Source organism: Dunckerocampus dactyliophorus, chromosome 5 (assembly GCF_027744805.1).
Source record: "Dunckerocampus dactyliophorus isolate RoL2022-P2 chromosome 5, RoL_Ddac_1.1, whole genome shotgun sequence".
NCBI lineage: Eukaryota > Metazoa > Chordata > Actinopteri > Syngnathiformes > Syngnathidae > Dunckerocampus > Dunckerocampus dactyliophorus.
Window position 1 is genome coordinate 27,619,810 of NC_072823.1, and position 23,670 is coordinate 27,643,479.

A 23,670-nucleotide genomic window follows, 5' to 3' on the forward strand; every position below is an offset into this window, starting at 1 on the left:
GAAAAGGACACTTCTTTTAATATTATTTAAAAAAAAATTGTATATATATTATTATTTTGTTATTAATATTCATTTTGTCTTTACTTTTCTAAGCTTTATTTTTCATGATTTTACTTTTATACTATTGTAAAATTATATTTACATTATTGTATTTTTATATGTATTCTATCTTTTTTTTACTTAATGTAAATATATTGAAATAATTACAGTACAAATTTGAATATAGAAAAATATTCTTACTATATAAAAAATGTAATATTTCAAACATATGTTTACAATAATTTAATTAACATTTACCATTATGTTTACTAGAAATAATACAATAATACATTAAAGTAAAAACAAAATAATATTACTAACAAAAAAATAAAATATATAAATATATTTTAAATCAAAAAGACAATCTTTCTTGCTAAATGTATTTGTTGTAAATATTGAGAGAAAACCATATTTTTTTTGTTGTCAAATCCAATTTAAAATGATTTATTTATTAGTTATTAATTTATTATTATTAGTTATAAATTTATTATTTATTAGTTATCATTAATTATTCACAAATTTCTAAAATAGAATTATAAAACGTGGCCCTCTGAGGATAACCATAACTGCGACGTGGCCCACGGTGACAACGAGTTTGACGCCCGTGGTGCAGCTCATTAATAAAGGAAGGGAGTTATTATTGTATGAAAGAATAACATACCAGCGTCCAAAAGGTGAAAACACGAATGATTGAATTAGGCACTGTAATAATACCACATATTGCACACGTATTTCTTAAAGGGATACCTGTTGAGCAATGTCAATCAGGGGGTGAACAGGACAGGACACACGTGCACCCCACATATGTAATTAGTGCAGCTGACGCACGCTCAAATATTTCTTACGTGCTCCACGCGTGTTGAGTATGTCCGTATTAATTGGAACGATCCCGATTCCAATTCCGATTCTTCGTTTCGATTTCGGTTCCAAACGATTCTCGATTCCGATGCGTTTTAGGCAGGGTCATAAAAGTTTGCATGGTTTAAATGAGAGTGCTAACCAGAGTTATTTTTGGATGAAATGTTTGAACATCTCCATGAATTGTTTAATGATACGAACTTTTTTTTTATCAACTTAACAATTAATTTCTTACAGGGCTATTTTCAGCCAGTATATAAAAATCAGAGCATTCAATTTCTCCTTACAGGAGTACACTTCCACAAAAGTTATTTGCTTTTGAAAAGTAGTATACTTTGTACTTGTACTTTATATTTTGTTATACCCTTATTTTGTGAACACAGGGAAACAGGATATTGCCAAAACCCCTCTTATTTTGAAGGCCGGAAATGTGTTGTGTGAGTTGGGAAGGTCCCTTGACTGTTGCTAACAGAGACGTACTATGCAAATAAATGAACTTGCCCAGCCGTAGTTGTAGCCCCGTCCTTTATTTACCCCCAACTTCCACAACAGCTAGCATCCTGCAACCCTGGCTTACATCGGCATGAGACAGAGGTTATTTATTGTTTGACTTCCCTGATTCGGATTAGTCCGACGTAGCGTATCAAAAATGAGATACTCTGTAGGGCTGGGCGATATATTGATATTATTAAAATATCGATATTTCTTTTAAGCACGATAGAAAAAAACAAACATATCGTACCTATCGATATAGACTGGATTTGCGCTGTAACTCCGGAAAAGATACACCTCGCTAAAAGTGCTGTCTGCGGCTAGCACCGGGCTTCAGAGAAGCTGCGACTCGCAGCGGCTAGCGCTGCGCTCCGGAGAAGCTACACCTCTCACCGAGCACCATCTGGGGCAAACACCGGTCCGAAGAGTGGCTACATTTAAAACTACAAACCCAGTTCATGTAAATGATGGTGCGTCGTTTCCTGTGGAAAATGGAGACAATGAGCCGTTAGTGCTGTGAAAGACATGATTAATCCGGCATTAAACCAACAAAAAGCCCCCGAGTATTTTTGAGTTTAGAAATTTCCTCTTAAACAGGGCACTTTATTATACTTATTTATACGTTTTCTATATTTATTTCAAAAAGAGAATGTACTATTTTATTTTAGCGGCTGTTTTTTCCATTTTAATGAAACAACTCTGCACGCATATTTGACTTTGACTGTGTCTAAACTCACTTTTTGGAATAAATGTTGGGATATATATCGTACATCGATAGTCAACATAAATATATCGGTATACACTAGGTCCCCAACTTACAAACACAATTGGTTCCAGACGACCGTTCTTAAGTCGAATTGTTCTGAAGTTGGAGAAAAGGTAATATTACCAATGATATAGGTACTACATGTACGTGTATACATATACAGTATATGTGTATGTATGTAAATATGAGTTTGGATGCAGTAGTAATATTAAACCAGGATAATTAATGAAAAAAACAATAATAAAAGTGATATAATAATACGTAATGATAAATGTTATTTACCTTTGAAGAGGAGTGGTCGAGCATACGTCCTTGTGGAGGAGGAGGCAGAGGAGATATTGAAAAAGGACAAATGGTTGTGGTTAGACTCTTCTAAAAGAGGTAGTGTTCTGTGGGTGGTGTAGAATTAAGCAGGCCTATTAACTCTTCATAAACTTTTATCACACGCTCTGTCTGGGTTGTATCATACAACTCTAAGCCTTCCTCTCTCCTCTTCCTGTCTTTCTCTCCTGTTGGTCCCATTAGCAGTGTCACAGTGCCCTCTACTGGTCAAGCACGTAGCAGCATAAATACTGATGGAGCGACTAGAAGGCAAAATAAAATAAAATATAGACCAGTCTGCTTGTGTTCGTATCCGCGAATGTTCGCAAGTCGGTTGTTCGTAAGTTGGGGACCTAGTGTATGAGTTTTGGTCCATATCGCCCAGCCCTATTACTTTATTTCTACACCATGAATGTGTGAATATTAATCATGTTGACCGTGCACCCTCCTCTGCATGATATCATCGTGTTGCCGACCGATCTTTTTTGTGAACTTAAGCCAAACTTTTTAGCCCCTTCTTCTCCGCTGGTGCTCGCCGGCTTCTTCTTTGTTGGTGTTTGCGGCTATTTCTTCCAGTCGGCGAGCATCAAATCTAGGAATCGAAATAAAATCATTTGAAAGATGCTCGAGACTCGATGCCCAACTCCTAATGGCGAGAGTACATCAATTGCACGACAACTGGGGTATATAATATGCATAAGGCTTTCTTTGATATGATTTATTGTATCTGTATTTGTTTTTATCAATGTATATTTGTTTTTTCCTCTGTTTACTATGTCTCTATTGTAATATATATATATGTGTAAATATATATTTACATTTGATTCCTGTTGCAATGCATATTGTTATTTCCATGACCAGGTATGACGTATCTGTTCATGCTAGCGATCTACATGCTAGCAAAGTCTTTCAGTATATTACAATGACAATTACCCCTAATATGTTACACATATTAAGTATGGTTATTGACAATTTATGTTCCTAAATTGATAAAAATAATAACAAATATCACGGTACGTGACGTAGCAGAACACGTCATAAAATTGCGAATGGAGGAAGTGACGTAGAACCATCATGTTATCATCATGTTTCCGGTATGGCTCTTATGTCGTCGGTACGCACAACGTACGGCTCGCGCATAGTTCTTGCAACCTTCACAAGAAGCCCGCACGGAACGCAAGGTCAGTACTTTCATTGGAAGTTTGACAGACGTTGTTCTAACAACTTGCGCGCTTCGGCTGTACGAGTGAAGTGACAGCCGTACGTCCGAGCAGCCTCAGATTTTGTGCGTGGTACGCACGCTCGACTTACAGGTTGTACTTTGGGTGCTCGGTGATCTTACTCCTTCACGGTCACCACAACTAGGTTCTCCACGAGCAAAAAAAAAAAAATGCATTAGGAGGAAATTGCACGGCCAAAAAAGGCATACGTCCGGTTGTGACCTAGGTTTTGCCGTTATCCTTGCAGCCATCCGTTTCGGCCGCATGCCACAGTCGGAGAAGCTGAAGCTGAAGGCGGAGATGGTGACGGGGGAGCGGGAGGTGGAGGACCCACAGCTGGCTGACCAGAAAACTCTGGCTCGGCAGATTTACGAGGCCTACCTCAAGAACTTCAACATGAACAAGGCCAAGGCTCGCACCATCCTCATGGGGAAGGCCAGCACTCCGGTAGGTTGACTTTTAAAAATAGACAAATAGTGATTGTGTAGCAGTTTCCTCACAGGTCGCCACCTCTTGTTGACACGTTTTAATATATTCCTTCCCCACTGGAGTGATTTCATCGTGCTTCTTAGCACATTTTCAACTTTGCACTCAGACGGGTGTCTCAATAGCTGGCTGCCCGCAGCACGGAGATGATGTGTGCTGCACTTTCTCAATCAAAAGTGCACTAAGAAGCCACAGAAGAAGAAGACCAGTGTAGGGAACCAAGATCTACTTTCCAAATCCCACCCAAATGTTCCCCCACTTGCACCTCTTGGGGGAGTTTACTGGATGGATGTGTTTGGAGGTGTGGGGCTGAGTTCTACATCAACACGTTCTGCACGTAAACGCTTCTGAAAATGCCCATTTATTTTAGAAATGCACGCTTTGTGAGTCCTCAGCCAGCAAATGCTGCATTCAGAGCGGCTGGGAATGCAGAAATGCCCCTCTTGACACCTACAGTATAAGGTTCAAACTTAACTCTTGTGTTAAGAATGCGTGTCCTCTTCTGTCAGCCGTTCGTCATCCACGACATGGAGACGTTGCAGCAAGCCGAGCAGACTCTGGTGGCCAAGATGGTGGGCTCGGCGGGGATGCTGAAGGACAGGGAGGCGGAAGTGCGCATCTTCCACTGCTGCCAGTGCACCTCGGTGGAGACTGTCACCGAGCTCACGGAATTCGCCAAGTCCGTCCCGGGATTCTCCGGCCTGGACCTCAACGACCAGGTGACTCTTTTGAAGTACGGCGTTTACGAGGCCCTCTTCGCCATGCTGGCCTCCTGCATGAACAAGGACGGGCTCCTGGTGGCGTACGGCTCGGGCTTCATCACGCGGGAGTTCCTCAAGAGCCTGCGGCGGCCCTTCAGTGACATGATGGAGCCCAAGTTCCAGTTTGCCACCAAGTTTAACGCGCTGGAGCTGGACGACAGCGACCTGGCGCTGTTTGTGGCCGCTATCATCTGCTGCGGAGGTAAGCCATATGCTCTTCATCATAGGGCTGGTTCTAGACTCTAGCAGCGAGAGTCTCACATCTACCTTGTTTTCCTCTGTTAGACCGACCCGGCCTGGTGAACGTGACGCACATTGAGCGGATGCAGGAGAGCATTGTGCAGGTGCTACAACTCCACCTGCTGGCCAACCACCCCGACGACACCTTCCTCTTCCCCAAGCTGCTGCAGAAACTGGCCGACCTGCGGCAGCTGGTCACTGAGCACGCTCAGCTGGTGCAGGAGATCAAAAAAACAGAGGACACATCGCTGCACCCACTGCTGCAGGAGATCTACAGGGACATGTACTAAGGAACCAAAAGGAGGCGCTCAGTCCCCTTTTATTGTTCCATAAGCTAAGAGATGGACCCCTGAACTACCTTAAACCTTGTTGCCACCAAGCAGCACAGTTTGGTACAATGGTGCAGCGTGGCTTTCCAGCACTGAGTCAAATGTTTGCGCCCCTTTAGTTTATCTTGTTTTTTGGGGGGTGCCAACCATTGTGGTACGGTACCTAAAGGGCGGTGCTTGATTGGTCGCCACTTGAGTTTGAAAAAAGCAATGGATTGGGAAGAGGCAGACAAAAGCAGGTTTTTTAATATTGTGTGCCACCCAAACATTTGTACCCAGCGGAAATGGCACCCATTTTCCTGTCCCCGCATTACGCCGCTGGTTCAGTATGCATTTTTTTGGGAGTGTTTTCATTGACACAAATTATGAAAGCCACAAAATAATGGATCAGTAGCATAAGGTATTTTCGTAGCTGAAGGGCAGCACAGGGAATTTTACTTAAGTTTGAAAACAACGATGCGTTGGGAAGAAACAGACAAAAGGACATGTTTTGATATTTTGTGCCACCCCAAAATTTGTACCCAAGTGGTGACGGAACCCATTTGCAAGCCCCCATTACGCTGCTGGTTTGGTATGCATTTTTGGAGGTTTTTTTTCATTGGTAAAAGTTAAGAAAGCCGCAAAATAATGGACTGGCTCCATAACTTCTTTTGGCAGCTATTTTGGGGAGGTACCAACCACAGTGGTACATTGCCTAAAGGGTGGCACACTGCTGGTTCGGCATGCATTTTTTTGAGTGTTTTCATTGGCAAAAGTTATGGAAGCTCCAAAATAATCGATCGGCAGCAGCTTTTTTTGGGGGGCCGGGGTACGAAAAGGGTGGCACTTGATTGGACTTGATTGGTCAACAAAGAATCTCACTTAAGTTTGAAAACAGCACTGTATTGGGAAGAAACAGGCAGAAGGACATGTTTTGATATTTTGTGCCACGGCAGAATTAGTCCGCAGTGGGGACGGCACCTATTTGCTAGCCCCGCGTTGCGCTGCTGGTTCAGAATGCATTTTTTTTTTTTTTAGGTGTTTACATTGGCAAAAGTTACAAAAGCCACAAAATAATGGATCGGTACCGTGACTGCTTTTGGCAGCTTTTTTGGGGCGGGGTACCAACCACAGCGGTACGGTACCTGACGGGCGGCACTTGACTGGTCAAACAGAGAATCTCACTTAAGTTTGAAAACAGCAATGCATTGGAAAGAAACGGACTAAAGGTCATGTTTTGACATTTTCTGCCACCATAGAATTTGTACCCAATGGGGACTGGCGCCCAATTGCTGGCCCCGCATTACGCTGCTGGTTGGGTATGCATTCTTTGGGAGTGTTTTCACTGGCAAAACTTATGAAAGGCACAAAATAAGGGATTAGTACCATAACTTCTTTTGGCTGCTTTTTTGGGGGGGTACCAACCATACTGGTACGGTGCCTAAAGGTTGGCATTTGATTGCTCAACACAGAATCTTGCTTAAGGTTGAAAACAGCAATGCATCGGAAAGAAACGGACGGCGCCCATTTGCTAGCCCTGCATTACGCTCCTGGTTGGGTATGCATTCTTTGGGAGTGTTTTCACTGGCAAAAGATATGAAAGCCACAAAATAATTAATAACTGCTTTTGGCAACGTTTTGGGGGGTACCAACCACAGTGGTATTGTACCTAAGGGACGTCCCTACACAGTCGGACATTTCTTGGTAGGACGACAGAGAATGCCACTTAAATTTGAAAACGGGAATGGATTGGGTGGGGATTGGGGAATGGATTTTTTCTGTGACAACCTAAATTTTGCACCTACTGGGAGCCCCTCCCATATTCTGCCCGCTTAGTATGCTACTTAGTATACAAATTTTTCTGGTGCGTTTTTTTTAAATTGGCAAAGCTTGTGAAGGGTACCAAAATAACTGATCCACACCATAACTTTTCTTCACATACAGTACCAGCCACAATGGTACCCAAAGGCCATCAGTTGATTGGTCGACCGCTAATTTCTCTTCCTAGTGAAAAATGTTCTGGAATGGGAAGAAAACGACATGTTTTGTTATTTTGTGCCACCCCAAAATTTGTACCCTATGGGGCCCATCCCTCAATGCTTGCCCCTTGCAGTGCTACTGGCGCATCTTTACTTGCAAAATTTGTCATGGCTACCAAAATAACTGATCCTTGCCATAACGTTTCTTGTCAACTTCCCTTGGGGTACCATCCACAGTGGTACCCAAAGGGATGGCTTTCTTTCTGCTGCCAAAAAGCAAGCCATTGCGGATAATGTCACTTGCAAGTGAGACACATTATGGACTGGGAAGAAAAGGACCACCCCAAATTTCTGGCCCCTTTCTATACTTGTGGTTCATTACGCAATTTAGTGCCAGAAGGACAGCCACTGGTTGATTGGTCTGCAGTTTGTCACTGTTCCAAACCGTACCATAGCGCAGCTAGCCGATCTGTACTGCTTGGTGGAAACATGGTTTTTGAGCCGCTGGTGGACAATTTGGATTTGATGACGGCGGCGCTCTGCACTCCATCCACTGTGTCGACCTTCTCAGATTTGAAACACTCATCAACAGCAAGACTTTTTGGGTTGACGGCAAACCCTGCTCTCAAAAAAAAAAAAAAAAAAGCCCTAAAATGAGGAAGAGTGAGCTGTCACTCCAGCAGAATGTGTTAAACAGATTTATATACAGTATATACAGTATATCTCAAGCCATAATCTTTATTGCAGTAACAGGCGCTCCCATGTTTTCTCATTTCATGTCTCTTTTTCTGTGGTTATGTTAGCCTCTCTTCACCAAAACGTCCACAAACAACACGACTGACGTGTCCGGCCGCGAATGAAATAGATAAAATGGACGATCATTTATACTGGATTGTAAGCACATGCGCAGACGTGAGGCACTCCATGCAACACAGGGTCCTTCTGAGCTGGATGCACATTTTCCTCATTAATTAATTCACCGCATTCTTAGATCTGTTGTTTTGATCCTGGTCCGTTCACATTCAGGGGTCTTTTGCACCCATTTCTCAGTCACGAATGTGTATCCATCGAATCTGGCAATGCGATTTAAGGATAATCTGATGCAGTTTTTGTAAATGCAGTTTAGATTGAATCATGTCTGGTGGTAGTAGACGACCTAATACGTTGTATGAAGGAATGTTAGGGCCACACGCCAAGGGAGGGGAAAAAAATATGTTAAATTACAGGGGGGGGAAAAAATCTACACAAATACATTTGTAATATTATGAAAAAAATATTGACAATATTGCAACTTTTGCTGGTAAAATAATTTTTATCCTCACAGTTTATATATTTATTAATTCAATGATAGCTTTATCCTTAAAATGCTACGGCAGGGGTATCCAAACTTTTTAAATTTGAAACCAACACACAAAAAAAGATTCTTTGAAAAAAAAAAAAACATAATTCTTTTTTTAAACTAAAACAAACAAAGTCACATTTTGTTTATCTTATTTTACATCTATGAATGAAATCAAGTCTGAAGAAGATGGATAACAAGCGTATGAAGGTCATTTTTGCAGTTCCATTTGAGGTACTGAGTTGAGTATGGGGAAAAATTGTCTCAGTTTTGCACATTTTGGTTTTGAGGACAATGAGGACTTTTATTGTATTTACAGCATCTGCATTTACATAACACAGAGTTATTTTATCCAGAATTTGCATCATAAAGATGAAAAATGCCTTTTTGCACGCGCAGCTTAAGATGCTGTTCGCCACCATCTTTGCCGCGGAGGAGCAACAGCGAATCTTGATGGCAGGTGACTGATGTCGTGTGACGTCTGTCACTCGGGTTACAGCATCGTGTGATTCGTAGTGGTGTCGAATTGCGACTGCTGTATACGGTTTGGATACAGATCGGTTGTATGAACTCACCGTTCAGAGTAGATTCGTGCCGGAACGTCTGATTACGAATCCATGTACCGTTACACTCCGAGTGTTAGTGGGATACAGTATCTTTTTCAAACACTGAATATTTCAACCTTTACTCTTGTCAGCGTGGCCCTAATCCTCCATCGTGTTTCATGTTACATTTTATATAAAGAACAGGGGTGTCCAAACATTTTTCACTGAGGGCGACATGTGAAAAATGAAAGGATGCAACTTTGCCACTTTGATATTTTGTGAAGCAACATGTAGACATGCTAAGAGGTTATATATATTTCAAGGAAAAACGGCATCTCAGTTTTGTCATATTACGCGTATGAATTCAGTCTTTGCTCTTTTTTTACCCCCATTTTTGCTGTTTTCTTCTTAAATAATCTTCAGAATATTGTGATTTTATTCTCGTAATATTTTGACTTTATCCCCATAATATTTTAACTTTTTCCCCAAACAAATTTTCTAAAAATTACAACTTTTTTTTTTTTGGTTCCTCATAACTTTACGACTTAAAAAAACAATACTTTTTTTTTCTTTAAATATTTCAACTCTATGCTACTAATACAACATTATTTTCCTCATAATATTACAAGTTTATTCTCGTAAAATTGCATTTTTTTTCTTCGTTAGAATAAGACTTTTTTCTCCTTAATATTTTGACTTTGATCTTGTATTTTTGTATTGTTATTTTGTATTCTTCTTTTATTTCTGCTGTTTTTCCCCCCAACTATTTCAACTTTCTTCTCGTAATTATGACTTTATTCCCATAATATTTTTACTCTATTCTGGTAACATTATAGCTTTTTCTGCCACCTAGTTTCCCAAAAATGACAACTTTATTTAGTTTTATTTGTTTCTCATAATATTGCGACTTTAAAAACACGTCTTTTTTCTTTTCTAGCTTTATGCTACTAAAATGACGTTGTTTTTCCTCATACCGAAAAAGTTGTGACTCTTTCTTGTTAGAGTACAACTTTTTTTTGGATAATATTTCGACTTTATAGTTGCAAAATTACTCCTGATTTTTCCCATTTTTACTGCTTTTGTTTTTGGGTTGTTTTTTTTTTTTTAAGTTTTCTCGTTAAATTATATTTTTTGAATGTGCTGCGGACCAATAAAAAACAGCTGCAAATGGCCCCCGGGCCGCATTTTGGACACCCCTGGTGTAGAACAATCCCCGGTGATCAATAAAAATGGGTTACAAATGGCCCCCGAGCTGCAAGTTGGAGACCCTTGCATCATGGCATGTTAAACAGCCACTCCATTGTGTTATGTTGTAAAAATACGTACATGACATTTCCTGCAAAAATATCCTAAAATCAGTCAGAAATGATATGAAATCCCTTGAAGAAATGGACCTTGTCTTTGGGAGTGTCCTGAACAGGAACAAAAAGGATCACAACGCCCCAACTTTTGACACTTCCTACTTTAAACAAACAATTGTACAGCAAATGTAGAAATGTACTGTATTGTCTGTAGGCTCTAATTGTGTTTAATTGACTGGGATCGTATTTTTATACTACGGCATGTATGTACAAGGTGTGCGACTAAATCTCATTGCTGTTTTGTTTGAAAATGCGACTGAACTACGAAACAAAAAGCAAAAAAGGAAATATCCAGAGATTTGATTTCCCATTTAGGGACATTCCGGTGTGTTCTTTGCTGTTTTTGAGAGCCACCAAAGCTGTATGTCAATCATTTTAGCTTCCTGTTTAGATTCAAAGTCGTATTTTTGCTCCGGATTTTCGGTAGCCGGTAGAAACTTGACATTTTGGATACGCAAAAAAAATCAGTTTATCGTCAACGCACTACGCTGATTGTAGTTCTCGCCACTTTTATACGATGTTCTCAGGTTATACATGGCTAAAGAAAAAATGGGCTAATATGTGCGCACTATCAGCAATGCATCACACGTCCGTTCTATGTAGAAATCTACTTTTCCACTCGTGAAAATGCAGTATATATCTCAAAAGCGATTTGGTAAGATTTCATACACAAAAAAATGCACTTTTTGTAGCAAGCTTACATATCTATGATATATTACCTGATTTTTATTGTTTATTTTTGAATGAATGAATGTTAAAAAAAAACAATAATACTCTAACTGCTTTAAAATGATTGCAAAATGGACTGTTATGTAATACGTATAATTTCCTACTAAATTCAGTTGTTTTTTTTGTTTAGTCTGGCCCACTCGTTGCTATACTGCACGTTTATATATATATATATATATATATATATATATATATCTCACTTTTTTACGCCGTTGAGTAGATTAATTACCTTCAAGCTGCCTCTTACTAACTTGTACACAACGTATTTCCTCATATAGTGGTGCTTATTCAACTACAGAGAGTAGTGGGCATCTATTTACTGTATATAATATTACATTCAGCACACAGAAATAATCATTTTATCAATACAATTTTTATTTGATAGGGTTGCTGTATCGTGTCAATATTTATGAATTACATAATATTTGTAGTAACATAAAATATATGTATGTTACAATATGAGTATCATTTCTAATAATATATATTTTGATGTGATTTTTATGTTTTACCTCATGTTTTATAATGTTATGAAATAAAAGAACAATTTAGAAAATAATATATAGTACTTATTCTATACGGTATTATTCTATAATATATTGCAGCCGCAGTGACTTCTTTTGCTTCACGTTCCCTTTAAACACCACTGTACATGTCAGCTTTACAGATGCCACGTCTGCTCGTCATACTGAATGTACCACATTATTGTTTTTTGTTTTTTTTTTGAGGTGCCCAATTGTTTCATATGGACAATTTGAGGCACGGCGTCTATTGCAGCTGAGGCCACTATTTGAGGAAATACGGTACATCATCTCAAAGATTGTGCATAAACTCCCACACGCAGATTCTCTTCAGCATACGTTCCCCCCGCCCCCACCTCTTGGGAGTTGGCTGCAAACATCCGGTGCCTTACTGTGAATCCACATCATGAGACGCTAGAAATTCTGATAAAACTCCACTTGTCTGTAACCTGCAGACGTGTATTAGATCAGTTGGCAAAGTGGAGAATCAGCTTTAAAGGATAAGAAAGGGGGCCTCCAGTGGCGAGAGAATGGTTTTTGTGTGTTGAAACGACATGGGACTAAAAAAAATGCATCAGGGAAACATAGTCTTCCTTCTTTGAACTCAGGATATACATAGACGTACTGTTCATTCATTTTCTCTGTCATCTTTTGGGAATAGTTCTCTGCCTTATAGCCCACCAACAACAATATTCATGAATACAGTTTGTATTTTACTGCCCCCCAAGCAAAAACCGTCAACGTGCTATTTCCAGTTGTGATAGGAATAAGCTAATATGATTTTTTTTTTGTTAGTCTGCTTTTGTGGTTGAAGCTGCCCTGCAAAGAGGAGACAAATGATGATGTCATTGTGTATTGTGACTTGGCAAGGATATTGTAAATGTTTGATGAATGTATAGATAGTCTTGAATAATACGACAAGTTGACAGTGAATGGAAAATAAAACCTTTAAATGAATTCACCCTGAATATATCTCTTTTGTTATATAAAGATAAACATTAGAAAGCTGCTAAAATTATAATTTTCTATCCCATTTGGACTCCCATTCCAAACTGTTGCAAGCTCACCATCTAGTGGTGAGAAGAAAACAGTGCACTTCATCATAAAGAGTGTGTCATTTTTTTCTAATTACGTCTTTTTATTTTAAAATGATATGCCACATACTGTATGATGATGGAGAGACAGTATTGTTTATTCTACAAAAGCCAAAAAGACTAGTAAGTCTTACCTAAGGATTAAGCAGGTGCACCCCCGGCGCACTAGAGGGCGCGCCACTCCTCCTCTTCCTTCTTCTTCCATTTCAAGTCGAATATGGCGGCCTCCATGGCCAGTGCTGGCCGCTATGTTATACGGCATGGTTATTCTATTCCGCCGACTGTATGCCTCACACTCCTGTGTAAATTTCACCAATCTGCCCCTGTTCGTAACGGGCTGCTCCATGGGTTAAACAAACGCGGCATTCTGAAGGACTCTTTCCCTGAGGATGCGGCATACGATCGGCTCCCTGCCTTGTTGCAGTCGGGTGCTCAGACCGTCTACTGCGGCTTCGACCCCACGGCGGACAGCCTTCACGTCGGCAACCTCCTCGCCCTTATCGGTCTCCTGCACTTCCGCAACGCCGGTCATCATGTCGTCGCTGTGCTCGGAGGGGCCACCGCTCAGATCGGTGACCCGAGCGGGAAAGCAACCGAGCGACCGCGGCTGTCCCCGGACGTCGTGAAGGCGAACACCCACAGTATCCGGGAGAGTATCCACAGGATTTTCACCAACCATGAACTCAACTTCCACGACGGTTCCAAGACGCTGGGGACCGTGACCGTGCTGGATAACCTCAGCTGGTACAAGGACTGGAGCGTGGTCCAGTTCCTCTCGGACGCCGGGAGACACTTCCGAATGGGGACCATGCTGAGCCGCCACAGCGTCCAGTCCAGGCTGCGGAGCGGGGACGGCATGAGCCTGACCGAGTTCACCTACCAGGTGTTCCAGGCCTACGACTTCTACCACGTGAACCAGATATATGGATGCAAGATCCAACTGGGAGGCACGGACCAGCTGGGCAACTTAATGTCCGGCCATGACTTCATTCACAAGTAAATATCCATTGTCGTCGTCGGTGTGCGCCAAACCTCGTTGACAATTCAGCGAATGTAAGCTCTTTGGCGATATTTACCACACACACGTACATTAATATGACATGTATTACCATCACATGTGATATGGAGGTTGTCGAACCACAGTTCTGCATATTTATGTCCTGCCTATGAATTGAATATCAGGCTAATTGCCAATTAGCCTGATATTTTCCACAGGAACGTTTTATTTACCTAGGACTTTGAAAACTCTTGACACGTTTTTCACCAAAATTACCCAATCAAAAAAACTTTCCCTGGGCCCCAAACTTTCCCTGAAAAAGTACCTACTTGTGAAATGGGTCTTTCCAAAAGCTTTGAGCTGAAGAACGCAGAGTGGTGGAACACACTTGTAATGTTTTCTATTCATCCGCCATGTTTACGCCACAGTGAGGCTGCAAATTGGTTTCCTTTTTACAAGCTCCGATTTGGAAACTGCGAGAAATTAATAGACAGTTCTTGTAAGCGTATTTGCAGGTATGGTAATACTTTGTTTATCTCGACCGTGATAACTGAATTTCCATGAAGTAGGATTCCTGATTTATAAATAGAATATTTTTGTAGTGAGAGCGTAGAAAACCTATTTACGACCTTCTAATTATGGCTTTTAACATGATTAGAGCCCTCGAGACATTAAATAACACCCCTATTGTCACCTTTACACTCCTATTACCCAATATAGTACACATAATAAGAGAAGACATATGCTACTTTTATACATTCAAAGCATGAAGCAAAAAATTCAGTTTTTTTCTTTCTACAAAGGTGCTATGCCATGAAATAATACGAGTGTGTCACTATTGATTTTTGGCTTGGTATACATGTAAACAGGGTTAAAGTCCCCAAAATATAATGCATACTTTATGTATATTTCAGGCATAATTACTCTTAAAAGAACGACTCCATTAAAGTGGGGAAAAATATATTTTTAAAGCAGCTGACACTTTTTAGCCCATTTTTTGACACTGGAAAATCAATATTGCTGCCAATTGTTGAAATATATTTTATGGAAATTGTTTTAGTTTGGTAAATGTGAAAAATAATATATTAATATATTTTTTACAGCAGTTTGGGGGGAAAGTGACACTTCTTACCCCAGACACCTTTTAGTGTTATATTTTTTTTACACTATGGGGAAAAATAATGAATGAAAGTCAATGTTGCTGCCAATTATTTAGAAAATTTACAGCAGTTTTTGGGAAGCTGACATTTTTCATCATTCAGGTCACACGTGCGTGTCAATTTTCAAGACATCATGAGGATTATTGGTGATACTGCCAATGTTACATCTCCTGCTTCCTCTCCAGGATGAGCGGTGAGGAGGTGTATGGCCTCACCATCCCGCTGGTCACCAGCTCGGTGGGGGACAAGCTGGGCAAGACGGCGGGCAACGCCGTTTGGCTCAACCGTGACAAGACGTCGCCCTTCGAGCTCTACCAGTTTTTCCTACGGCAGCCCGACGCCAGCGTGGAATGGTGGGTGAGGAGGAGGGCTCCAATTGACATCTCACAGTACCTGTAACTTCTCCAGATGCTCTGCAGGTACCTGAAACTGTTCACCTTCCTGCCTCTGGCCGAGGTGGCGAGCCTGATGGAGCAGCAGAGGGAGGATCCTGCTAAACGACTGGCCCATAAACGACTGGCGGCGGAGGTGACAAAGTTGGTGCATGGGAAGGAGGGTCTTGAGAGCGCCAAAAGGTCAGAATTCTGTCTGTCAATCCAGCTATCTGTGATATGTAACATCTGACCTCCACTGCTGTGGTTGCAGATGCACCAACACTCTGTACCACAGCAGCGTGCAGGCATTGGAGGAAATGAGTGACTTGGAGCTGCAGGAGCTCTTCAGAGAGGCTCCCTTCCATGAACTGCTGCTGGAACCCGGGACCACTGTCATCGACGCGTGTCGAAGGGTCAGCGCCATCCCAGATGGTCCCAAAGGGTAAGTGCACCCACTGTTTAACTTGCATGTCTTTTCAGTTAGTTGCTTTGTTTAACTTTGTGCAAAAGCTGCATTTTTGTCAGGCATTAGGATGTGTTGCACTCAAGGAAACCAAACTGATAACAAAAGCCAGTAGCAAAACAGTAATTTCACATCACAAAACAGAACACGCTAATGATATATTTGCCTGAGCGTGGCGTCTGGCAGTTCTTCACCAGACTCCATTCACAAAAACTGTAATTTTAGCTCACTTAATCTGGCTGCACATACTTGATGGTTAAAGATATCGTCCAGATTTCATTTTTTTTAAACTGTTTGTGACAACCAGAATGGATTTGTTGCTTGTTCTGACTTCAGTTATGTAACAATGTTTAACTATTTAACTGTTGGTGCGCAGATATCGGATGGTTGCGGAGGGAGCAGTGTGGCTCAACCACAAGAGGGCAGACAAACCCGAGCAAGTACTCATCCCAAAGATCCACATCCTGGCCAATGGACTTACGCTGCTCCGAGTGGGCAAGAAGAACTTCTACATCATCAAATGGCTCAGTCTCTAAAGTGCAAGGACCAGTTTACTTGACTGGGAATGGTGGACCACCTAAGAAGGTGCGTGGAAGTGATCATTTAGACATTTTCCGCCCCAGTTTGTTTGGATAGAAATATTGTACAGAGGTGATGTTTATCTTTAATAACTGTGTTAATAAAATGTATTTTATTGTCGATCTGCTCACTTTTAATCTCCAACTAAAGTCTTGCTAGGTGAGCAGCAGGGGGCAACATTGTACCAAACATAATGGATGGTAGTGCTGGGACCCCTTCGAAATCACTGAATATTTAATATTGACATCTTTTTTGTTGGTGTTTTGAGCAACAAATGTAGCATGTAGTGTAGTGCCTTTTAAAGTTCCCGGAAGAGAACCCATGAATAATATTTAAAGGTGTGGGGATTGTGAAAATTCGGTGTTTTTTTTTTTTTTTTTTTTTTTTGACTTGTCATGTTTTTTTAAGGTGGATGTATTTAAAGAGATGAATTTCATTGATAAGATGTTATTGTGGACATCGAGTCGAAATTCATTCCAGGAAAGTTTTGGCAAGTTTTCCACTTATATATGAGGCAAAATGTCATTTATTCCACCAAGGGACCACATACAGAAAAATCAAAGCATGGGGGGACCCCATTGATGGTTGTAATTTTATAAATACGATATCAAAACATATTTACTTCTAAAGTTATATATTTGTGTTCATATTTATAAGTGGGGCATTTCAGGTTTTTCTTATTATATTATGCATTTTTGTACATTTTTCTGATTATTTTTGTTTTGTTTCAACAATGTGCTGCAGACCAATTTAAAAAAAAAAGAAAAGAAAAAAAGAGCTGTAGACCACAAATGACCCACAAGTCGCACTTTAGACAGCGCTGGTTTATATACTCTGTTTACAGATCAAAGCAAATCGTGATTATTCTACTTTGAAACTATAATTTGGAAGATTATTTGTTCTATGACTTAAAACGACAAGTTCATTTGGATAATTTGAGAAAGAAAAGGCAATTGAAAACAAAAACACAATCGTATTGCGTCTTTAAAGCTTTGGCAAACTGATCAAACAAAACAAGGTCCTCTTCTATTTTAACTCGCCTGGTCAACCTTAAGAAACGTGGGCTGGCCCAAAACGCTTTAACCAATGAACGTCCGCCCTTATATTTAAACAGCGCCCGTGTGTCAATCATTCTTCTTGGCCCCGCCTTCCTTTCCAACTACCTCAGTCAAGCTTTCAAACTCAAAAGTGTTTCTACCCAATCGCCATATTGGCTACGGGGAAGGACCTCTGTGTGGTGTCTCTCCTGTTTTTTGGCGGACCCAGAGTGACGAGAAGCGGCTGTAGGTTACACTCAGGCGACCCTTCTGGATCTACCGCGGTTGTTGACATTCGCATGGCATAAAAGTGCTTTTTCGCCCCGACGTCGTATTTTTTTTTCTTTTCGGATCTTACCCAGCAAGGAGGATAGTCGTTTGGTTTGTTTTTTATCCAAAAAAACTGGACGCTCCAGGCTGTTTTGTGTCGTTTTCCCGTGCCTTGTTGGTGGTGGAGGGGGGATAAAAAATGTCAGATGTTCGACTATCCAGCGGGAGCCCGACGTTGGAGCGGGGCGAGCCGCGTGTACCGCAACACCCGAAGCCTTCAGCTTGCCGGAGCCTCTTCGGCTCAGTGGACCACGACGAGCTCAGGCGGGATTTAAAGGGACACCTCTGGGATCTGGAGCAGGCCGCCGCCGCGAAGTGGGGCTTCGACTTCGCGGCGCACAGTCCGCTAGACAACGGAGGGATCCGCTGGGAGCCGGTGGACTATCGCGACGTGCCGGATTTTTACACTCGGCCGCCGCGGACGAGTAACCGCGTAGATCTGAACGGGAATCATAGCTGTGTTGCGGGGGCCACCACCGCCATCGCCGGTGGGCCGACGGAGTGCTCGGAGCAGTGCACCGCCGTGAGGAAGAGACCTGCCTGTCACGGTACATGCCACCGGGACATTTCGACATTTGAATGTGGTCATTTGCTCCCTTTTTCATTACTTTTTGACCGATTTTTTCCCCTTTTTGCAGAGACCTCAACCCCAAGCAAGAGGTCGCACAGCAGTCCGGGTGAGGTCGCTTTCCCGAGCCGGAGTCGCTCGGCCGAACACACGCCCAGAAAGCGCAGCGGCAGCCCGGGGAGGCAAACGTGAGACGGTGAGGGTTTTTTCAGTACTTTCCTAACTGTAGTCTCCGTGTTGTGCTAAAATGGCGTGCCTCGTATTCATTCCCTTCTACTAGTAGTACTGATGATAGTAGCAGAAGCAGCACTAGTAGTAGTAGTAGTCGTGCTTCCATGCACGCGCTTGTTTTGTGCTCCAGGCGGGGGCGCGCACACGCACTGAGCACCTGGGTCGCGCGCCGTACGTGAGTTGTAAACAACAAACGTGCACGACTTTGAGAGCGTAGTAGTAACACGTCAGCAGCCACTGCCCTCGGGCGCGTACGTGTGTGTGTGTGTATTGGGCGGGTGTCTCTGCTTCTTTTGCACACGCACATCTGTCTACGTTTGTGTGTGTGCGGAAAGGACAGAAATTTACTTCAGGCTAATGAAAGTCTCTAAACTCTAAAGAAAGTCTCTAAACTTTTTTTTTTGTAATATTTATCATGCATGCAACTTGCAGAATGCAGATGGTTTAATAATACAACACAGCCTCATCATTTGCATGTTATGTCACCATGCAGAGCATTTTTTTGTGTTTTTATTGAATGGATTTGCAATTTTTGTATTTATTTGCTGCAGCAGTGTCAGCCTTTTAGTATCAGTGTGCGTGTTGCTTGTTGTGCGATAATTCGGGATAATAACCTCCGAGCCTCTTAATTTGCATGTTATGTCACTGGGCAGTGTTAAAATCGAATTTTTCGTGAGTTTTTTTAGTATTAAAATGCACGTTCCTTGCAGGATGCAAGATATTGCAGCTTGTGAAACACCTCATTTGCATGTTATGTCACAGTGGAGAACTTTAGCCTTGCATTTTTTGTGTTTTTGTGAAATGTTATTGTATTTTTTTATTACTTAATTAGCATGTTATGTGGAGGATGAATGTTGTGCAGCTTGTTAAGTATTATCACTACGTTACAACCTTCTAGATTTTCTTTGTCACAGTGGAAAACTCTATCCTTGAATTTTATTTTATTTTCTTCAAACTATTTTTATCTTTGTAGCATTTATACGTGCATGTTCTTTGCAGGATGCATGTTTTGCAGCTTGTGTTCTAATAATTCAAGATAGTCTTAAATGTATGTTTACTGATTTGCATGTCATGTCACTATGGAAGATGCTAAATTTGAATTTGTTGTATTTTATTGAATTGATATGTAATTTTTTTTGTTGTTCTGGTATGGACGTTCCTTGCAGCTTTTGCTGTAAGTTAATCATAACCTCACAGCCCCCTACTTTGCATGTTATGTCACCGTGGAGGATGTTAAACTTGTTTTTTTAGTTAGTATAAATGCGCACATAGCCTTGCAGCATGCATGTTGTGGTGTGTGTGCTAATAATTTAAGATAATCCTAAATGTACAGCCTCATAATTAGCATGTACGTGGCTGCGAAATGTGCGTTTTTAGGGATTTAGTTTCATTCATGTGTATTTTTCATGTGAATGTTCCCTTAATCATTTAAGTGGGCCTTAACACCACCACCTAATTTACATGCTATGTCACTGCAGAGGGTGCTAAATGTTCATTTTTAGGCTTTTTGTATTTTTCCTAGTATTAGTTCCTTGCAGCTCTCAGTGATGTAAGATGTTATGCAACTTTGAGGGTGCTCAATATGCATTTAAAGAAATGTGTTTGTATACTTCATCAATATCTTGTAGTTTGCTCTCATATTTACAGATAATTCTGAACCTACACCCTCTAAATGTAATTTACACTGTGTGCATTTCATTAGATGTTATCTATGTTATTCAGGCTGCATATTTTCCCCTAAATGCACTTTAGTTAGAATAATGTTACAACTTGTGTTCTACTATTCAGTAGTCATGACCAAACAGCTCCACCTTGCATAAAAATACCAAAAAACCTCCAAAAAATGATAATTTTCCTAGATTTTTCTTTGCTACATGCATTTAGTGCTCAACTTCAATTTAATGTCTGTTATGCCTTTTTATTGTTTTTATGTATTTTTTTTGTAGTGTCCAAAATGTAAGATATTCCTAAAATAACCACTTGCTCCCGATATGTGTTGCAGTGTCTTTTTTTTGGTCTTTTGTTTTGCCCATTTTAACCATTTGTGTTGTTTCTTCTTGTCTCACAGAGCTGAAGATGCATTTCCTACATTGGGAACCCCTCCAGTGTTGGTCAACTTTTGATTTTATTTGGACTTTTTTTTTGTTTTTTAGACACTTTTTGTTTGATTTGATCTCGTTTTGGAAGAAGAGGAAGTACACATCATCTTATGACAAACATATCAGCTCTCCTTCGCAGACGCTGTTGAAGCACTGAATAAGAAAACACTAACAAAAAACAATTTTGGCACTCAAAATGTTCTTTCAAGTTACTGCCTCTGAAAGCAGTGGATGTAGCAGTGTGCAATTAGGTTCTTTTCATTTGCTCCTTTTTGTACTACCTGTGTGTGTTTGTATATAGAAATTTCTATTTCTCTCCATATGTAGCACATAAGAAAGCATTGTGATTTGCAAAACAAATCCTTTATACTTATATATTATATTATTTTTAAGAAAAAAATAAGGTGTGAATTTTGATTTGACTTGAAGAATTGCAGTGTAGTTTGGTTCCAAAATGCTGTGCTGTTTTTAATTGTATTCTCTTCTTTACTGAAAAGGCAGTTTTGACACAATTTAAAACAGGGGTGCCCAAAGTGCGGCCCGGGGGCCATTTGTGTAGGGCAGCTTTTTTTCTTTTTCTTTTTTTTTTTTTTTTTTGCGATTTGGATATTCTGGGGGAAATGGTGAAATGTATGTCCATTTTTTGCATGTTTTTTTTCCTACGCATTCTAAAAATGCAATCACATAAGAATATATTTAAAAATGTGGAAACGGAGCAAACAAAAAGCAGCATGTATCAACATGTATTTGTGCATTTATTTTGCAAATTCTAAAAATACCATTACCAAAAAATATATTAAAAATGGGGGGGGGGGGGGAAGCAAAAAGGCCAATGGAAATACATTATCCCAATTTTTTGTGCATATTGTAAAAATGCAATTACAAAAAAAATATACAAAAAAATGCAATTATCATTAATATTTATTAATACATAAAACGTGGGGAAAGGAGCAAAAAGGCCAATGGAAAAACATGTATCGCCCATTTTTTTGTAAGTATCAATTTATTTGCCATTTTTTTAATTCTAAAAATGCTATTATAAAAAAAAGTGGGGGGGACTTCCATTTTTATGCATGTTTGTTTTGCATATTCTGCAATAACAAAAATAACAAGCAAATTAATGCAATTACAAACAAATATATAAAAATTGTCCGTAAAGGAGCAAAACGGCCAATGGAAAAAATATCTTCTTTTTTTTTTTTTTTTTTGCTTGTCAGTATTAGGGTTGGGGGTACAGTTTGGGTTTAGGTTGTGTTAAAACAGCGGTGTACAAAATTGCAGCCCACTACTCAGTTTTTATTGTCCGGAGTCAAGAGCACAAAATCCAATGGAAAAACATGTATCTCCATTTTCTTTTTTTTCTTTTTATTTTTGGCATGTATCCATATTTTTGCAGTTTTTTTTTCTTTTTGCAAATTCTAAAAATGCATTGACAAAAAAATATATTTAAAAAAACAGAGCAAAAAACCAATGCAAAACATGTATCTCCATTAGTGTTAGTCTTTTTTTACAAAGCGAAAAATCCAAATGCCTTGGTGGACAAACTTCGGACACCCCTGATTTACAACAATATACATATGTATGTTTAAAAAAATATATATATATTTTTTAGTATTTTAGCCTCAGTTCCTCAACAGTGTATCTTCACTCCTTCACCCTTCCAAACTCACGCAGTGAAGAACGGTACAAAAATGTAGCGATTTTTATGTTCCCCTCTGAGGACAAAAAACCCCACGTATTTTATTTTATTGCAGATCACCCTGTGGTTTGACACACTTGGATTTATTTTCCCTTACTGTGTCCCTTGCACACCTCATAGGTGTGATTGAGTACTTTTTGTATTTATTTTTTTTTTTAAGTTGAAGGGCAAAAATGAATGGCGCTTAATTTAATTTTTTTTTTTTTTTAAGTCCTGCCTTAAGGCTCCTTTCACACAGTAGTCACCGAATGTTCCTTCTTACAAGACCAAACTGATGGCCGCCAAGTGCTTTTTTTTTTTTTTGACTTCACATAGTTTGACTTTGTGATAACCTATATATTTTTAAATCATGTTTAGCCTGCTGAGGATGCTCGTGTCGGCATCTTAAAGCTTCCTTCTTTTTTTTTTTTTTTTTTTTTAAAGTAACACCAGCTCGTCTCAGAAATGCAGTCGCCCTTGTATGCCTGTGTATTTGTGTAAATATTTGCTTTGTACATAATTTTGTATAAAAACCAAAAAAAAACACTGAGAAATTATACTAACTTATTTATGTCAAACATTTTTTTTATTGTAGATTTTTTTTTTTTGATTCACGGTTATCCAAAGTGGCATTTACTTTATTATATTTGTATTATTATAATTTTTTTTAAGCATATTTGTGGTAGTTTTTTTCCCCAACAAGGTTGCAAACTGAGCCTAATTAAATATTTGATGTGCATTTTTTTTTGTAATGTGTGGTCATAAAATGTTGCAATCAATTAAAAAAAAAAAAGAAGAACTTGTGGTTGTTTTTATTTACTTTAATCTAATTTAAAAAGTTTTCCACGTGTTATGAAGAACATAACCCTGAAGGGTCTTCTTTTTGCAAGTGCAGGGTGCACGCAGCGGAGACCTGCCTGCAGACAGATGATTGACGTGTGGCTCGTCCAGTCAAAAGGCGAGCTGAGAAAAAGCACACGCCCTTTTTGCAGCTGGTTGCGTCACCTAACGCAGGCATGGACCTTCCTGGGAAAACCTAGGAACTCATGACACAACAACTGCAAGGTAAAATACAGAAATATATATTTAAAAAATAAA

General features: G+C 40.0%; 4 protein-coding genes across 4 annotated transcripts in view; 3 read left to right on the forward strand and 1 right to left on the reverse strand.

Moving 5' to 3' along the window:
- pparab (peroxisome proliferator-activated receptor alpha b) overlaps window positions 1-5,616 on the forward strand; it is a 39,973-nt gene extending 34,357 nt beyond the window's left edge. The window contains exons 5-7 of the mRNA XM_054777788.1: window positions 3,944-4,143; window positions 4,692-5,145; window positions 5,229-5,616. Coding sequence (XP_054633763.1) covers window positions 3,944-4,143; window positions 4,692-5,145; window positions 5,229-5,473 — 899 coding nt within the window. The 3' untranslated portion in view covers window positions 5,474-5,616. The remainder of the gene's footprint in view (window positions 1-3,943; window positions 4,144-4,691; window positions 5,146-5,228) is intronic.
- The window catches only part of kcnq1.2 (potassium voltage-gated channel, KQT-like subfamily, member 1.2), a 289,633-nt gene that overhangs the window by 9,250 nt on the left and 256,713 nt on the right, over window positions 1-23,670 (reverse strand). The window lies entirely within an intron of this gene.
- On the forward strand, window positions 13,270-16,983 carry yars2 (tyrosyl-tRNA synthetase 2, mitochondrial). Its single transcript, XM_054777787.1, has 5 exons — window positions 13,270-14,052; window positions 15,399-15,566; window positions 15,633-15,788; window positions 15,859-16,029; window positions 16,427-16,983. Exons 1-5 carry the CDS (start codon window positions 13,274-13,276, stop codon window positions 16,584-16,586), a joined length of 1,434 nt encoding a protein of 477 aa, XP_054633762.1. The 5' UTR covers window positions 13,270-13,273; the 3' UTR covers window positions 16,587-16,983.
- On the forward strand, window positions 17,382-23,376 carry cdkn1bb (cyclin-dependent kinase inhibitor 1Bb). The gene is made up of 3 exons (XM_054777791.1): window positions 17,382-18,544; window positions 18,635-18,760; window positions 20,864-23,376. The coding sequence occupies exons 1-2, from the start codon at window positions 18,136-18,138 to the stop codon at window positions 18,754-18,756; spliced, it is 531 nt and encodes a 176-aa protein (XP_054633766.1). The 5' UTR covers window positions 17,382-18,135; the 3' UTR covers window positions 18,757-18,760; window positions 20,864-23,376.

Coding starts and splice junctions, on each gene's coding strand:
- cdkn1bb (XM_054777791.1), top strand. CDS start 18,136: ATGTCAGATGTTCGACTATCCAGCGGGAGCCCGACGTTGGAGCGGGGC. Junction 18,545..18,634: donor GAAGAGACCTGCCTGTCACG/GTACATGCCACC, acceptor CCCTTTTTGCAG/AGACCTCAACCCCAAGCAAG.
- yars2 (XM_054777787.1), top strand. CDS start 13,274: ATGGCGGCCTCCATGGCCAGTGCTGGCCGCTATGTTATACGGCATGGT. Junction 14,053..15,398: donor GGCCATGACTTCATTCACAA/GTAAATATCCAT, acceptor CTTCCTCTCCAG/GATGAGCGGTGAGGAGGTGT. Junction 16,030..16,426: donor ATCCCAGATGGTCCCAAAGG/GTAAGTGCACCC, acceptor GTTGGTGCGCAG/ATATCGGATGGTTGCGGAGG.